The sequence below is a fragment of the Macaca thibetana genome, chromosome 15 (assembly GCF_024542745.1).
Source record: "Macaca thibetana thibetana isolate TM-01 chromosome 15, ASM2454274v1, whole genome shotgun sequence".
NCBI classification, from domain to species: domain Eukaryota; kingdom Metazoa; phylum Chordata; class Mammalia; order Primates; family Cercopithecidae; genus Macaca; species Macaca thibetana.
The window spans coordinates 13,729,743-13,746,853 of record NC_065592.1 but is presented as its reverse complement, the minus strand read 5'-3'; the positions used below and the strand labels follow the sequence as shown (position 1 = coordinate 13,746,853).

The window sequence follows — 17,111 nt, the reverse complement described above, 5'->3', positions numbered from 1 at the left end:
AGAGACCCTCCACAACAGAGACCCTCCACAACAGAGACCCTCCACAACAGAGAACATTCCACAACAGAGACCCTCCACAACAGAGACCCTCCATAACAGAGACCCTCCACAACAGAGAACATTCTACAACAGAGACCCTCCACAACGGAGACCCTCCAAAACAGAGACCCTCCACAACAGAGACCCTCCCACAACAGACACCCTCCACAACAGACACCCTCCCACAACAGAGACCCTCCACAACAGACACCCTCCACAACAGAGACCCTCCCACAACAGAGACCCTCCCACAACAGAGACCCTCCACAACAGAGACCCTCCCACAACAGAGAACCACCCACAACAGAGAACCCTCCACAACAGAGAACCCTCCACAACAGAGACCCTCCACAACAGAGAACATTCCACAACAGAGACCCTCCACAACAGAGAACCCTCCACAACAGAGACCCTCCACAACAGAGAACCCTCCACAACAGAGAACATTCCACAACAGACACCCTCCACAACAGACACCCTCCACAACAGACACCCTCCACAACAGAGAACCCTCCACAACAGAGACCCTCCACAACAGAGAACCCTCCACAACAGAGACCCTCCACAACAGAGAACCCTCCACAACAGAGACCCTCCACAACAGAGAACCCTCCACAACAGAGAACATTCCACAACAGACACCCTCCACAACAGACACTCTCCACAACAGACACCCTCCACAACAGAGAACCCTCCACAACAGAGACCCATCCACAACAGAGACCCCTCCACAACAGACACCCTCCACAACAGAGAACATTCCACAACAGAGACCCTCCACAACAGACACCCACCCACAACAGAGACCCTCCACAACAGAGACCAACCACAACAGAGACCCTCCACAACAGAGACCAACCACAACAGAGACCCTCCACAACAGAGACCAACCACAACAGATACCCTCCACAACAGAGAACATTCCACAACAGAGACCCTCCACAACAGACACCCTCCACAACAGAGAACCACCCACAACAGAGACTCTCCACAACAGAGACCCATCCACAACAGAGAACCCTCCACAACAGAGACCCTCCACAACAGAGAACCCTCCACAACAGAGACCCACCCACAACAGAGACCCTCCCACAACAGAGAACCACCCACAACAGAGAACCCTTCACAACAGAGAACCACCCACAACAGAGAACCACCCACAACAGAGACCACCCACAACAGAGACCCTCCACAACAGAGAACCACCCACAACAGAGACCCTCCACAACAGACACCCTCCACAACAGAGACCCTCCACAACAGAGAACCCTCCACAACAGAGACCCTCCACAACAGAGAACCCTCCACAACAGAGAACCCTCCACAACAGACACCCTCCACAACAGAGAACATTCCACAACAGAGACCCTCCACAACAGACACCCACCCACAACAGAGAACCACCCACAACAGAGAACCACCACAACAGACACCCTCCACAACAGAGAACCACCCACAACAGAGACCCTCCACAACAGAGACCCATCCACAACAGAGAACCCTCCGCAACAGACACCCTCCACAACAGAGACCCTCCACAACAGAGACTCTCCACAACAGAGACCCATCCACAACAGAGAACCTTCCACGACAGAGACCATTCCACAACAGAGAACCACCACAACAGAGACCCTCCACAACAGAGACCCTCCACAACAGAGACCCTCCACAACAGAGAACCACCACAACAGAGACCCTCCACAACAGAGACCCATCCACAACAGAGAACCTTCCACAACAGAGACCATTCCACAACAGAGAACCACCCACAACAGAGAACCACCACAACAGAGACCCTCCACAACAGAGACCCTCCACAACAGAGACCCTCCACAACAGAGACCCATCCACAACAGAGAACATTCCACAACAGAGAACCACTCACAAGAGACCCTCCACAACAGAGAACCACCCACAACAGAGAACCCTCCACAACGGAGACCCACCACAACAGAGACCACCCACAACAGAGACCCTCCACAACAGAGAACCACCCACAACAGAGACCCTCCACAACAGAGAACCACCCACAACAGAGAACCCTCCACAACAGAGAACATTCCACAACAGAGAACCACTCACAAGAGACCCTCCACAACAGAGAACCACCCACAACAGAGAACCCTCCACAACAGAGACCCACCACAACAGAGACCACCCACAACAGAGACCCTCCACAACAGAGAACCTCCACAACAGAGACCCTCCACAACAGAGACCCATCCACAACAGAGAACCACCACAACAAAGAACCATCCACAACAGAGAACCACCACAACAGAGAACCATCCACAACAGAGACCCTCCCACAACAGAGACCCTCCACAACAGAGAACCACCCACAACAGAGAACATTCCACAACAGAGAACCACCACAACAGAGACCCATCCACAACAGAGACCCTCCCACAACAGAGAACCACCACAACAGAGAACCACCCACAACAGAGAACATTCCACAACAAAGACCCTCCACAACAGAGACCCTCCACAACAGAGACCCACAACAGAGACCCTCCACAACAGAGACCCTCCCACAACAGAGACCCTCCACAACAGAGAACCACCCACAACAGAGAACCACCACAACAGAGAACCCTCCACAACAGAGAACCTCTACAACAAAGAACCTCTACAACAGAGAACCATCCGGCCTCAAACGTCAATAGCACTGAAGTGGAGAAACTGAATTATACAAACCAAATCTAGGTGTCATCTACAATTCCTGTTTTTCTCCCATTCCTAAGTCCTTAAAGCTCCATCTCAGGCAGGGCATGGTGGCTCACACCTGTAATCCCAGCACTTTGGGAGGCCAAGGCAGGTGGATCACTTGAGGTCAGGAGTTCAAGATCAGCCTGGCCAATATGGTGAAACGCTGTCTCTACCAAAAATACAAAAATTAGCCGGGCATGGTGGCACGTGCCTGTAGTCCCAGCTACTTGGGAGGTGGAGCATGAGAACTGCTTGAACCCAGGAGGTCGAGGTAATAGTAGGCCAAGAACGTTCCACTACACGTCGGCCTGGGCAACAAAGTGAGACTCCATCTCATATACAAAAAACAAAAAGCAAACAAAACAGCTCCATCTCTAAAAATAAATCTTGGTCTGAATACTTCTTCCCAAGTCCACCACTAATGTGTTAGTCACTTCTGGCCTAGATTCCTAAAAAGTCTCCTAAACAGTCTTCCGGCTTCTGCTCATGCCTGCCTTACCAAACATTCTTCACAGGCAGCCACAGAAATCCTTTTAAAACAAAACTTCTCACATCACTTATCTGCTTAAGACCTGCCACGGCCGGCCAGGAGCGGTGGCTCATGCCTGTAATCCCAGCACTTTGGGAGGCCAAGGAGAGTGGATCGCTTGAGCACAGGAGTTTAAAATCAGCCTGGTTAACATAGCAAGACCCTGTCTCTACAAAAGAAAGATTAATAAATTTTGCACACCTGTAGTCCTAGTTATTCATGAAGCTGAGGTGGGAGGATTGCTTGAGCCTGGGAAACTGAGGCTGCAGTGAGCTGTTATCGCACCACTGCACTCCAGCCTGGGCAACAGAGAAAGACCCTGTCTCAAAAAAAAAAAAAGACCTGCCAGGGCTTCCCATGATTCTTTCTAACGCCTGTGTTCCCCCTCACCACCAGCCATGCTCTCCCTTGGCCAGTAGCTGCAGCCACACTGGCCTCTGTGCTATTCTTTGAACAGACCAGGCTTTTTCCTGCCTCAGAGCCTTTATATTTGTTATTTCTTCTGTCTAGAATATTCTTCCTCAAATATTTACATTGCAGGCCCTTCTGCCAGCATCAAGGCCTTCCCCAACTCCCCACGGAAAGAGCCCTCTCCTCCCCAACCTCCCCCCTGGCTGTCCTTGCCCTGTTCTATTTTCTTCACAGCATTTATCATTATTCGTAACTTGGTTACCATCTCTAGTTACAAACTCCACAAGAAAGGAACTTCACCTGTTTTTTCCATTGCTCTTTATTTTATTTATTTACTTTTTGGGATGGAGTCTCGCTATGTCACCCAGGCTGGAGTACAGTGGCATGATCTTGGCTCACTGCAGCCTCCACATCCCAGGTTCAAGTGATTCTCCTGCCTCAGCCTCCCAATTGGGATTACAGGCACACACCACGACACTGGCTAATTGTTGAATTTTTAGTAGAGATGGGATTTCACTATGTTGGCCAGGCTGGTCTCAAACTTCTGACCTCAGGTGATCCACCCACCTTGGCCTCTCAAAATGCTAGGAATACAGGCGTGAGCCATCACACTGGCTCATTGCTATTTAATACGTCCCAGCACTTACGGTGATGCCTGGCCCTTACAGATACTCAAATGTTGATTGAAGGAATGCACGAAAAAAAAAATCTGACTCCAAAGTCCATGCTCCACATGATGCAATGCTACTGCATTAGTACCTATGTCACTCATCAGATCTGATTACTGGAAGCTTACTAGGTGCAGGCATTCAGCTACGGACGCTCCAGGAGAAGATCGCTGCCAAAGGATCCATAAAATCTTTGAGTCATGACCAAGCCGGGCAAGTACTACAATGTCCCATCATCCAAGGTGCTTTGAAAGGGGCCAGGGGAGTCTTGGGGCATATAAGAAAGTGACAGAATCTTTCCTCCTTTTTATCCAGTTATGATTAGGGAATGAAAGAGGCATCATCTGATTAAAGCTCCAAATTTGCAGAAGAGAAAGTGTAATAATCCAACAGATTGTTACTTCATTTCTGTACACGGTCCCTGATATAAACAAGCAAAACAAAGGTCCTTATCATCTTTTAAGGCCTGGTTTTAAGATCTCCCTGGAAACATCAGCAAGAGCCGTGTCTGGACAGCATGACTTTCAAGCAGTTGTTGATGCCACAGAGGAAGGGCTGGCCTCTGTGGTAGGGTGAAGTGAGACCAACACCACCTCTAACCAACTATGCAACTTGCACAAATGGTTTACCCTCAGAACCTCAATGACACTAACTGCCAAATGAACACAATTCTTCCTACTGTCCTGGATCCCTGAGAGAACTTAATGAAGTGGCAATTTCTGGCCGATGCCTAACAGAACTATTGAACAAATGCTAATTCTACTCATCCTGTACTGTAAGTATGAGAAGTGGGGCACTCTAAATACACATGTAGAAAATATGAATACTTTTATGAAACTCTGATTCAATTAAATAAATACCTTCAGCTTCTTTAGTTCAAATTGGTGATTCTGTAAAGAACGTTCATATTCATTACTGCTTTCTTTAAGGGCTGCATTTTCTTGCTCCAGTTGTCGCTGCCAATTTAGAAGAACATATATAAAATAAAAGTCTTCACTACCATATTTCCCTGGGCACAGGGAGCATGGACCAGGAAGAAGGCATAGGGAGGAACAATACACATTTTAAAAGCCAATGGGAAGAAGCAGAGGGGACTGGTCAGAAAGTAGGAAGTCTCTGTGGGCCCAAGGAAAAAGAAAACCCATCTGTTTTGAGTTTTGTAAAAAGCAGCCTTTTTACATGCAGTCTCATGAGCAGGTGCCTCTGGAAAGATACGAACTGCTCTCGGCTGGGTGCAGTGGCTCATGCCTGTAATTCCAGCAGTTTGGGAGGCTGAGGTGGGCAGATCCCTTGGGCGTAGGCGTTCAAGACCAGCCTGGGCAACATAGTGAGACCTTGTCTCTCCAAAAAATAAAAAAATTAGCTGGCTGGGGTGGTGCACGCCTGTAGTCCCAGCTACTTGGGAGGCTGAGATGGCAGGATCACTTGAGTCTGAGAGGTCAAGCCTGCAGTCAGCTGTAATCATGCCACTGTACTCTGGCCTGGGTGACAGAGTGAGACTCTGTCTCAAAGAAAAAAAACCTGCCCTTTAAAGTGGTTTCCTAGTGCAGAGGCGGTGCTGTGCTGTCAAGCATGTGGCTGACTTCACTGTGCGGGACCCTGGTGCTCCTGGGCCCACCCTCTCTCAGCTCTTCACTCACCATCCCTTGCTCTGCAGTGGTCTGGTCAGCTGCCCGTGCTCTCTCCAGGGCCACGATCTGGGCTTCTAGTGCCTGGGTGCGCTCCAAGAACTGCTGCTCCAGAGCAAGGGCCTGCTGCTGCACATGGCTGCTCTCCTGGTTGGCGGCAACCTTCGGGGAGACCAGAGGATGGTCAGTCAGGGTGACAATGGTTTCCAGTGGGGGATCGTAGTCTGGCCCTCGGTGAAAAGATGGGTATCCAACAGAAACAACTCTCTCCTCACCCCCTCCCCACCTGGCGTTGCTGAGGTCCCCCCTGCAGGCTCTGCCTGTTGCTCCTGGACCCTGGCCTGTCTGGAAGATGGAGTCTTGATGTCATCACTCCATCCTCAAGGTGTGTAGGGACAGCTCTGGGCACCAGCCAGTCCTTAGACACAGGCCTCCTTCACACTACTCAGTGTTGCCTCAGTGGCTGCGGCTTTCCCTGGGGAGAAATTATACTAGGGGGGCAGTATAATACAGCAATGAAGAACAGGGCTTTGACACAAGAAAGATGTGGGTTCTGCCATTTACTGGCTGCAAGCCTGTGGGCTACTGAGCCAAGCTTTCTGAGCTTGACTCGTCTATGGGATGAGGATGACAGTGCATAATTCTCAGGTCTCCTGCAAGGACTAAATGAAAACACGTGCATAGCATTGAGCACAGTGCCTGGGACATGGCAAATATGAAATACACGCTGGCTGGTTTGATTTTCCTATCTTCTAACTCCACACCACACCTGGCCTGTGATGACAGGCCAAGCCCTTGCCATCCTCTCCCCAGAGTCTGGGCGTGTTCTCCCCACTCCTGATTGCAAGCCGAGGCTTGACTCCTAGTGGAGCTGCCACCTCTGACAGCCCCAGGACCAGGCTGGACCGGAAGGTGGGATGTAAGGTGGAAAGGAGCCACTGGTCCACCTCCCAGGTAACTCAGGCCCACCGGTAGGTCCTGACTCCCTCCACCCTCTGCTGCTGGCCTGCTCACATCCAGCACAAGAACTGTATCTATGGGCAGGTCCAGGTACCATTGCCAAAGTTGGGAAGGAGTTTGGGGCATCTGCAAAGGCCTGGAGAGAAAGTAGTAAGAGAGCCTGGAATGCAGCAGCTCCAATAAGCACTTACAAGCTCCTGTATCTGAGCTTCCTGGGCAGCCACGACACCCTGGCTCTGCTGGAGCTGCTCCTCAGAGGCCTGCAAGGTCTGCTCCAGTTCTCTTACCTGAGAGGGAAGCAGAAGCATTCTTTCTGTTCACAAGAAGCTGAAGAGTGGTAACAAATGGCTTTAAAATGCAAAGTGATTTAAATAAAACAGGTACATTATAGAAAAATGTAACCTGAGAAAAAACCCGTAAGTCTACCATTATAAAACACTAGCATTCTAATGTATTTTCTTAAACTCTCTTTTAATGACTTTTGTTTATAACTTTATATATAAAGTTTTAACCGGACAATGTAAAACTTTGTATCTTTTTCCTACTCTTAAATGTCCTTCTGTCTCCATGTAATCTTTAGACCTCATCTCCTCAAGAGTGTTCTATAATTTACTGACCCATTTGCCTACTGTGCTGGCTACTTAGGCTTTCTGTTTTTCCCACCTAACAGAATGCAGCAATCAACATCTTCACACAGTATTTTTGTTTTTGTTTTTTTGAGACAGAGTCTCACTCTCACCCAGGCTGGAGTGCAGTGGCGTGATCGTGGCTCACTGCAAACTCTGCCTCCCAGGTTCACGCCATTCCCATGCCTCAGCCTCCCGAGTAGGTGGGACTACAAGCTCCTGCCACCACGCCGGCCTAATTTTTTGTATTTTAGGGTTTCACCGTGCTAGCCAGGATGGTCTCAATCTCCTGACCTCATGATCCGCCTGCCTCGGCCTCCCAAAGGGCTGGGATTACAGGCGTGAGCCACCGTGCCCGGCCTGGCCTTTTATTTTTTTTGAGACGGAGTGTCACTCTGTCATCAGGCTGGAGTGCAGTGGCATGATCTCAGCTCACTGCAACCTCCGCCTGCTGGGCTCAAGCGATTCTCCTGCCTCAGCCTCCCGGGTAGCTGGAATTACAGGTGTGCACCACCACGCCCAGCTAATTTTTTTTTTTTTTTTGAGATGGAGTCTCACTCTGTTGCCCAGGTTGGTGTGCAGTGGCACAATCTCAGCTCACTGTTACCTCCACCTCCTGGGTTCAAGCAATTCTCCCGCCTCAGCCTCTCAAGTAGCTGGGACTACAGGCATGTGCCAACACGCCTGGCTGATTTTTTGTATTTTTTTAGTAGAGACGGGGTTTCACCATGTTAGTCAGGATGGTCTCGATCTCCTGACCTCGTGATCCACCTGCCTCGGCCTCCCAAAGTGCTGGGATTACAGGCATGAGCCACCGCGCCTGGTTGCTAATTTTTGTATTTTTAATAGAGATGGGTTTCACCATGTTGGCCAGGACACACAATATTTTTTTACCTGGTTTCAATCACTTCCTTAGGACAGATTCCCTGAAGTGGGATTACTGTTCACAATACAAATTCAGGATTTACTTGTTCCACGAATACAGAGCAAAGCTAACTCCATACCAGGAACTGCAACTGGGCGTGAGGCCAGTGCAGCGAGTGGGACAGATGTAGACTGGCCCTCAAGGACTCACTGTCTAGTACTGAGTTGCACTTGGCTCTCCAAGATGGCATTTTTACCAGATTCAAGTTGTATCTGTGAATTTCTCTTAGAAGGCCGTCTTACTTACTGAATAAGGTCTGGCCTTGGGGAGCTTTATTATTAAACATAAGCACAAGGAAGGCTGCATGCAGCGTGGTGAAGGAGAGGTAGACACACAAGGAGAGGATGTTTTTAAGGCCTAGTCTCCTTACATACATTCACATGTTAGATTTAACCAAAACAATCCCATGAGAAAGGGGCTACTAGTCCATGGAGAAGAACAGGATTGTTACTAGCTCATGACCACACGTTTTATTGGTAGTAGCGCCAAGACTAAGACGTTGTTTTACACTCCTGAGATCAGAAAATATCTGAGTCTCAATTTAGCAGCCAAGTTCAAGACAGATTCAGATCTTCAAAAGATTAAACAAAAAGTTACTATATCATCCTGCAATTTTATTCCTAGGTATATACTGAAGAGAAATGAAAACATTAAGTCCACACAAAAACCTTGTACAGGAACGTTCATGGTGGCATTATTCACAATAGCCAAAAGACAGAAACAACTCAAATGTCCATCAAAAGCTGGGTGTGGGTTGGGTGTGGTGGCTCATGCCTGTAATCCCAGCACTTTGGAAGGCCGAGACGGGTGATCACTTGAGGCCAGGAGTTCGAGACCAGCCTGGCCAACATGGCAAAACCCCATCTCTATTAAAAATACAAGGTATGTTGGTTTATATGTGTAGTCCCAGCTACTTGGAAAGCTTAGGAACAAAAATTGCTTAAACCTGTGGGGTGGGGGTTGCAGTGAGCCAAGATCGTACCACTGCACTCTAGCCTGGGTGACAGAGTGAGATTCTGTCTCAAAAAAAAAAAAAAAAAAAAAAGGCGATGCCTTTGCCTCCCTAAGAGCTGGGCTTACAGAGTGAGGGCTCATGCCTGCAAGCCAAGCACTTATGGAAACAAAGGCATAGCTTGAGTCCAGGAATTGGAGACCTGGACAACATAGGGAGACCCGGTTCTCCACAAAAAGGGGAAAAAAAGACAAATGGAACTCAAGTGTTCATCAATGAATGAATGGAGAAACAAAATGTGGTCTATACATATAATGGAGTATTATTCAATCTTTTTTTTTTTTTTTTTTTTTTTTGAGACGGAGTCTCAATCCGCCGCCCAGGCTGGAGTGCAGTGGCGCGATCTCGGCTCACTGCAAGCTCCACCTCCCGGGTTCACGCCATTCTCCTGCCTCAGCCTCCCGAGTAGCTGGGACTACAGGCGCCCGCCACTACGCCCGGCTAATTTTTTTGTATTTTTAGTAGAGAAGGGGTTTCACTGTGTTAGCCAGGATGGTCTCGATCTCCTGACCTTGTGATCCGCCCGCCTCGGCCTCCCAAAGTGCTGGGATTACAGGCATGAGCCACCGCGCCCGGCCTTATTCAATCTTAAAAAGGAATAGGCCAGGCACGGTGGCTCACACCTGTAATCCCAGCACTTTGGGAGGCCGAGGTGGGCGAATCACAAGGCCAGGAGATCGAGACCATCCTGGTCAACATGGTGAAACCCCATCTCTATTAAAATGCAAAAAATCAGCCGGGCATAGTGGCAAGTGCCTATAGTCCCAGCTACTCGGGAGGCTGAGGTAGGGGAATTGCTTGAACCTAGGAGGTGGAGGTTGCAGTGAGCCGAGATTGCGCCACTGCACTCCAGCCTGGTGACAGAGCAAGACTCCATCTCAAAAAAAATTCTTAAAAAAAACCAAACTTCTATATTAAAAAAAAAAAAAAAGGAATGAAATTCTGACATATGCTACAACATAGATGAACACTGAAGACATTATACTAAGTCAAATAAGCCAGACAGAAAAGGACAAACATTGTATGATTCCACCGATATGAGGTATCTAGAGTCTCCAAACTCAAAGAGACAGAAAATAGAATGGTGGTTCCCAGACTGGGATAGGAGGAATTGGGGAGTTACTGTTTAATAAGTATAGAGTTTCTGTTTGGGAAGATAAAAAAGTTTTGCAGATGGATGGTGGTGATGGTTGTACAACAATGTACACTGATCAAAAAGGATATTCAGAAATAGAACTGAAATTATAATAAAACAAAATAGTCTTTTCAGAAAAATATAGTTTAAAATGTATTTATCAGGAAATAAGAAAGATTTTAAAAATGAGATAAATATCCAATTCAAGAAATTAAACAAATTGGCCAGCACGGTTACTCACATCTGTAATCCTAGCACTTTGGGAGGCCAAGGTGGGCACATCACTTGATGTCAGGAGTTTGAGACCAGCCTGGTCAACATGGTGAAACCCCATCTCTAGTAAAAATACAAAAAAGGCTGGGCATGGTGGCTTATGCCTATAATCACACCACTTTGGGAGGCTGAGGCAGGTGGATCACGAGGTCAGGAGTTCAAGACCAGCCTGGCTAATATGGTGAAACCTTGTCTCTACTAAAAATACAAAAATTAGCTGGGCTTAGTGGCACACACCTCTGATCCCAGCTACTCAGGAGGTTGAGGCAGGAGAATTGATTGAACCAGGACCTGGGAGGCAGAGATAGCAGTGAGCCAAGGTCACACCACTGCACTCCAGACTGGACTACAAGGTCGTGCCACTGCACTCCAGACTCAACTACACAGCCAGACTCTGTCTCAAACAAACAAACAAACAAACATGAATAAAATAAAATTAAATTAAATTTAAAAAAATACAAAAAAATGAGCCGGGTATGGTGGTGCACACGGTAATTCCAGCTCTTCAGGAGGCTGAGGCAGAATAATCACTTCAGCCTGGGAGGCAGAGGTTGCAGTAGGCTGAGATCAGGACACTACACTCCAGCTTGGGTGATAGAGCGAAACTCCGTCTCAAAAAAATAAAATAAAATAAAATAAAATAAATAAATAAATAAATGGTGCTGTAATCCCAGTACTTTGGGAGGCTGAGGTGGGTGGATCACTTGAGGTCAGGAGTTCAAGAACAGCCTGGCCAACATAGTGAAGCCCCGTCTCTACTAAAAATTTAAAAATTAGGCAGGCGTGGAGGCAGGCACCTGTTAACCCAGCTACTTGGGTGGGTAAGGCAGGAGAATCGTTTGAACCTGGGAGGCAGAGGTTGCAGTGAGCTGAGATCACGCCATTGCACTCTAGCCTGGATGACAGTGAGACTCTGCCTCAAATAAATAAATAAATAAATACCTACCAAAAACCTGCAAATGGTATACCACACAACAAAACTTCAGCCATATTTCCTTTAAGACTGGGAACAAAACAAAGATTCCCACTAGTCCTATTATTGCTTCACTCAGTTTGGAGGTTCTTCAATGCTCTATGAACAGAAAATGGAATAAGAGGTGGGAAGACTGGAAGGAGTAAGATAAAGTGGTCATTTTTCATAGATAATATGATTATCTACCTAAGAAAACCAACAAAAAAATCACACAGTAGTAATGAAGTTCAGCCGGGGTATGATATCCAAGATCAACTTTAAAAAATGGCAGTTCACGAGAATAACCAGAAATAATCAATTATAGGCCGGGCGCGGTGGCTCAAGCCTGTAATCCCAGCACTTTGGGAGGCCGAGGCGGGTGGATCACGAGGTCAGGAGATCGAGACCATCCTGGCTAACATGGTGAAACCCCGTCTCTACTAAAAATACAAAAAACTAGCCGGGCGTGGTGGCGGGCGCCTGTAGTCCCAGCTACTCGGAGGCTGAGGCGGGAGAATGGCGTGAACCCGGGAGGTGGAGCTTGCAGTGAGCTGAAATCCGACCACTGCACTCCAGCCTGGGCGACAGAGCGAGACTCCATCTCAAAAAAAAAAAAAAAAAAAAAAAAAAAAAAAAAGAAATAATCAATTATAAATATGATTAAAAATAAAGTTTGGGCATGGTGGCTTGTGCCTGTAATTCGGGAGGCCGAGGCTGAGGTCAGGAGTTCGATACCAGCCTGGCCAATATGGTGAAACCCCATCTCCATTAAAAATACAAAATTTAGTCTGGCGTGGTGACATGTGCCTGTAATCCCAGCTACTCGGGAGGCTGACGCAGGAGAATTGCTTGAATCTGGGAAGCGGAGGTTGTAGCGAGCCGAGATCGCAATATTGCACTCTAGCCTGGGGGATGGAGTGAGACTGTGTCTCCAAAAAATAACAAAATAAAAACTAAAAAAATAAGGGCCGGGCACAGTGGCTCACACCTATAATCCTAGCACTTTGGGAGGCCAAGGCAGGCAGATCACCTGGGGTCAGGAGTTCAAGACCAGCCTCGTCAACATGGTGAAACCCTGTCTCTACTAAATATATAATAATTAGCTTAGTGTGGTGGCATGTGCCTGTAATCCCAGCTACTTGGGAGGCTGAGGCAGGAGAACTGCTGGAACTCAGGAGGCGGAGGCTGCAGTGAGCCAAGACAGTGCCATTACACTCTAGCCTGGGCGACAGAGTGAGACTCTCAAAAAAAAAAAAAAAAAAAAAAAAAGATTAAAAATAAGATACCATCACAGGCTGGGTGCACTGGCTCACGCCTATAATCCTAGCACTTTGGAAGGCCGAGGCGGGTGGATCATCTGAGGTCAGGAGTTTGAGACCAGCCTGGCCAACATGATGAAACCCTGTCTCTACTGAAAATACAAAAAAATTAGCTGGGTGTGATGGTGGGCGCCTGTAATCCCAGCTACTTGGGAGCTGAGGCAGGAGAATCGCTGGAACCCAGGAGGCGGAGGCTACAGTGAGCCAAGATCGTGCCATTGTACTCCAGCCTGGGCAACAAGAGCAAAACTCTGTCTCAAAAGAAAAAAAAATACCACCACAGTAACAACACAAACTCTAAAGTTTCTAGGAATTAACAACTTAGGCAAGAAAATAAGACATCTATTGAGAAAAATGTAAAAATTTAATAAAACACACAGAAAATAATCTGAATAAGTGGAATCTATTTACATTCTTGGAAGGAATAATTAATATTATAAAATGGACCATTCTTCCCAATTAGCCTATATGTTTAATGCAATCTCAATAAAAATTCAAGTTGAATTTTTTAGAAACTCAAAAACTTTAAAGGCCCACAAATAGTTAAAGTCAACCTTCAAAAAAAAAAAAAAAAAAGAGAATTTGTCTTATTGAGTGTTGAGATATAGTACAGATATCACTATAGTAATAAAAACATTGTAGTGTTTACAAAAGAGCAGACAATCAGACCAATGGACAGAGAATGCAGAGACAAACTATGTGCAGACGGAAGCAATATGTGATAAAGTTAGCAAGAGAAATCAATTCAGAAAGGACAGACTGTTTAGTAAATGATTTTGAGAAATATGCAGAATTTCTCCATATTTAGTTCCCTACCTAAGACCGTACAGAAAGACAGTTTGTATGTGAATTAGCGATCTATTAGATTGAAGGAAAAATTATAAAGTTAATAAGGAAAAAACAGTAGGTCTCTGTGACTTAGGAGCAGGAATAGATTTCCTAAATGGAACTTCAAACTCCACAGCAAAAAAGTGATGAATCTGATTACATCGAACTTAAGAATGTCTATTCAACAAAGGATACAAAGACAAAGTTAACAGAATGACTCAGGACTGAAACTGACAAAGCATTAGGAACAAGAATATACAATGAAATCCTACAAACCAAATAAGAAAAGACTGAAACCCCCAAATAAAACAAGGAAAGGATATGAATGGGCAATTCCAAAAGCAGAAACCCCCAGGAACTAATAGGCACATGAAGACAAGGCCAAACTCATTAATAACCATAGCAATGCAAATTAAAGCAATGAAATACCACTCCACACTCAGTAAACTGGCAAAACTTGTAAAGGCTTGGAAATGCCATGCTGGAAAAGGCAGAAAGGCATATATAGGAACCCTTGTGCATGCTGGAGGAGGAGAGCCAGGTGTAGGCTTGCTGGGAACAATCTTCTCCTATAATACTTAGTCTCTGTAGGTTTTATGCATGATCTGAGGTGCCAGGAAGAAGGAAGCAATCTGGATGTCTACCACGTAGATTATTACAAAGTGCAATGAAGTGGGTACAGACAGAAGTTGAGGCAGCTAAAACTAACAGAGAAAACATACCCATAGCTGCATCATTTACAGAAATTAAAAAGCCAGTGCTACATATTCTAAGGCAACCCAACAAAAAAAGCATCTATATGAACCACAATGGAATGGTATCCTATGGGAGGGAGGCCAATGGGGATAAAAGGGTATAAACATATAACTCAATCATGGTAATGTGACAAGGATGAAGAAAATGACTAACTCATCCCTGTATAGGTAAGATCCAAAAATAATCCCTTCCAGTGGAAAAACTCTGACCAAGAAGATTCTCAGTCACATCATGTTGCCATTCAGCCAGGTTACCACCCAAACTTAGGAAACACCAGAAGTAAGGTCAGTACCCGGGTCTCCAGGGCGTTAATGGCCTTGGCCTGGCTGCTTCTGGCTGCCAAGAGCTGTTGTCTGGTATCCTCCAAATTCTGCTCAGCAAGTGGTTTCTGTAAGTTGAAAGAAGAGTAAAAGAAGACTGTCATTCCTCAATTGAATAAATATTTACAGATTATCTACAACATACTATGATTTGTGCTAGGCACAAAAGACATGAATACATTTTTAAAAATTCAGCTAATTGAGATATAATTCACATATCATAAAGTACACACAGATAAATTTGAAATAGTCCTTTGACCTTGAGGCTGGAACAAAAGACTAATAAAAAAATTACACAATAGAGTACAGTAAGTGTCCACAAAGAGGAAGAAGCATGGGGTGGGAGATACTCCCTGCCACAGGGCAGGTAGGCGGCTTTAGAAGTCACAAGGTGGCTAGGGCTCGGGGAGCCTCCCAAGCAGGGGGATGACCAACGGCGATGTGAACAGCCTGCTACATTGAGGGAACTACAAATCCTCAGAAGCCAAAATGATGATGGGTTTAGGTCAAAAAACAAGACCAGAAAGATAGGCAAAAGGGCCAGCTCATGAGAAGCTTTTGAATGCAAAAAGGAGTTAGAACGTGATTCTGTAAGCAACATTTTTCAAAGTAGAAATTCTAGGCCGGGTGTGGTGGCTCACACCTGTAATCCCAGCACTTTGGGAGGCCGAGGCAGGCAGATCACTTGAAGTCAGGAGTTTGAGACCAGCCTGGCTAACATGATGGAATCCCATCTCTACTAAAAATACAAAAAAAATTAGCTGGATGTGATGGTGGGTACCTGTAATCCCAGCTACTCAGGAGGCTGAGGCAAGAGAATTGCTTGAACCCAGGAAGTGGAGGTTGCAGTGAGTGGAGATTGCACCACTGAACTCCAGTCTGGGTGACAGAGTGAGATTCTATCTTTAAAAAAAAAAAAAAAAAGGGACCAGGAGCGGTGGCTCACACCTGTAATCCCAGCACCTTGGGAGGCCGAGGTGGGTAGATCACGAGGTCAGGAGTTTGAGACCAGTCTGCCCAACATGGTGAAACCCTATCTCCACTAAAAATAAAAAATTAGCCGGGTGTGGTGGCATGCACCTGTAGTCCCAGCTACTTGGGAGGCTGAGGCAGGAAAATTGCTTGAACCTGGGAAGCGGAGATTGCAGTAAACTGAGATCACGCCACTGCACTCTAGCCTAGGCAACAGAGTGAGACTCCATCTCAAAAAAAAGAAAGAAAGAAAGAAAGAAAACAAAATGTAGAAGTTCTAAATGCTGGCATTAGACTTAGCTGAGAGAGCTGTTACTGAGATAGTTGTTAATCTCAGCTAGTTGTACAGATTTGAGGCCTTGCTCCAAGCCTAAGGAAATCAGAATTTCTGAGGGTAGGGCCAGAGATATATACTTTATCTATTTACTTATTTATTATTTTTGAGATGGAATTTCGCTCTTGTCACAAAGGCTGGAAAGTAGTGGTGCAATCTTGGCTCACTGCAATCTCCGCCTCCTGGGTTCAAGTGATTCTCCTGCTTCAGCCTCCTGAGTAGCTGGAATTACAGGCACCTGCCACCATGCCCAGCTAATTTTTTTTTTTTTTTTGAGACGGAGTCTCGCTCTGTCACCAGGCTGCAGTGCAGTGGCATGATCTTGGCTCACTGCAACCTCCGCCTCCCAGGTTCAAGCAATTCTCCTGCCTCAGCCTCCCGAGTAGCTGGGACTACAGGCATGTGCCACCACGCCCAGCTAATTTTTGTATTTTTAGTAGAGATGGGCTTTCACCATATTGGCCAGGATGGTCTCAATCTCCATCTGGCTCAATCTGACCTTGTGATCCGCCCACCTCGGCCTCCCAAAGTGCTGGGATTATAGGCGTGAGCCACCGCGTCTGGCCTAATTTTTGTATTTTTAATAGAGGCGGGGTTTTGCCATGTTGGCCAGGCTGGTCTTGAACTCCTGACCTCAGGCAGTGCTGGTATTACAGGTGTGAGCCACCACACCTGGCCTAGAGATATATACTTTAAACAAACTTCCCGAGTA

At 46.5% G+C, this 17,111-nt stretch overlaps 2 protein-coding genes across 15 annotated transcripts in view; both read right to left on the bottom strand.

The window, feature by feature from the left end:
* Positions 1 to 17,111, bottom strand: part of RPL35 (ribosomal protein L35) — a 199,427-nt gene that overhangs the window by 40,373 nt on the left and 141,943 nt on the right. The window contains exon 1 of one of the 10 annotated variants that reach the window (XM_050760638.1): positions 3,662 to 3,671. The exons of the other annotated variants lie outside the window; for them this stretch is intronic. The gene's annotated coding sequence lies outside the window, so the exon portion shown is untranslated. Of the gene's footprint in view, positions 1 to 3,661; positions 3,672 to 17,111 lie in introns of those variants that run through there. 10 annotated transcript variants of the gene reach the window in all.
* The window catches only part of GOLGA1 (golgin A1), a 69,101-nt gene that overhangs the window by 18,529 nt on the left and 33,461 nt on the right, over positions 1 to 17,111 (bottom strand). For all 5 annotated transcript variants that reach the window (XM_050760593.1, XM_050760591.1, XM_050760589.1 and 2 more), the window contains 4 exons: positions 15,066 to 15,161; positions 7,139 to 7,234; positions 6,000 to 6,149; positions 5,220 to 5,315 (listed from right to left, as the gene is read on the bottom strand). In XM_050760593.1, the coding sequence (XP_050616550.1) occupies positions 5,220 to 5,315; positions 6,000 to 6,149; positions 7,139 to 7,234; positions 15,066 to 15,161 (438 nt within the window). The remainder of the gene's footprint in view (positions 1 to 5,219; positions 5,316 to 5,999; positions 6,150 to 7,138; positions 7,235 to 15,065; positions 15,162 to 17,111) is intronic.